At 33.9% G+C, this 872-nt stretch overlaps 1 protein-coding gene across 1 annotated transcript in view; it reads left to right on the plus strand.

Moving 5' to 3' along the window:
• The window catches only part of ACAD11 (acyl-CoA dehydrogenase family member 11), a gene marked incomplete at its 5' end in the record, with an annotated part of 57,619 nt that overhangs the window by 17,872 nt on the left and 38,875 nt on the right, over nucleotides 1–872 (plus strand). The window contains one exon of the mRNA XM_019632251.1: nucleotides 68–185. Coding sequence (XP_019487796.1) covers nucleotides 68–185 — 118 coding nt within the window. The remainder of the gene's footprint in view (nucleotides 1–67; nucleotides 186–872) is intronic.

An 872-nucleotide genomic window follows, 5' to 3' on the forward strand; every position in this document is an offset into this window, starting at 1 on the left:
GGCCTGATTCCTACCTGCTCACCTTAAAATGAATCCTGTCCATTGACATGTTAGTGTTTGCAACCAGCCGTTATTCAAAAGAGAGGCCAGAATTAGCAGAGGAAGCCACGCAGCCTTGCTCTTTCATTCATAAACATGAACGGGCAGTCAAGGAAAACATGCAGCACAGGAGAGAAGTGTCCCAAGTTGGGTTGTGATACATCTGCTGAACTCAATATCATGCAGCTATTAAAATATTTACAAAGAATTTGCAGTAAAAACAAAAATGCTTTATGATGAGTAAAAAAGCAGTCTATTGCTTTATTAAAGGGAAGAGTGTCAATATTTTGTGTGGCAAGGAAAGACACAATCATTTTGTCTTTGTAGAGTTTTCAAATCTGGAATAGATGCACATCTAATAAGGAGTTTTTTTTCTTCCTTTAAAAACTTGTACCAACATCTGTAAAAGTGTTTTATCCTGTAAAATGATCCTGAGCAACACTCGTCCCTGTCTGTGAACATACACATTTTAAATGATACTGGAAGGGAAGTAATCAGCTGTTTCAGAGTGGAAGGGGGGCGGCCTATAAAATTCTCTCAAATACTATTATAACTAAGTTTACAAAAACGAAAACAGTTATGTCTGGAAAACAAAATCGTATCACATAATACACCAACATTTTCATAGTATGTAAGTTTAGCTAGTAAGACTCTTGATGATATTTTTTCTTAATACTTTTACATATTTTTCCAATTTTCTATAACGGGAAAAAATAAGCTTCACTTAAATTATTCTAATGACCTTTTGAAACTCCTTGGATATTGTAAAGTTAGAACTTAAAAGCCCATTATTTATGAAAATGTTAAAAGGCAATTCTTATTTAAAATGGATG

The sequence above is a fragment of the Hipposideros armiger genome, unplaced genomic scaffold (assembly GCF_001890085.2).
Source record: "Hipposideros armiger isolate ML-2016 unplaced genomic scaffold, ASM189008v1 scaffold_1111, whole genome shotgun sequence".
In the NCBI taxonomy this organism is placed as follows: Eukaryota; Metazoa; Chordata; class Mammalia; order Chiroptera; family Hipposideridae; genus Hipposideros; species Hipposideros armiger.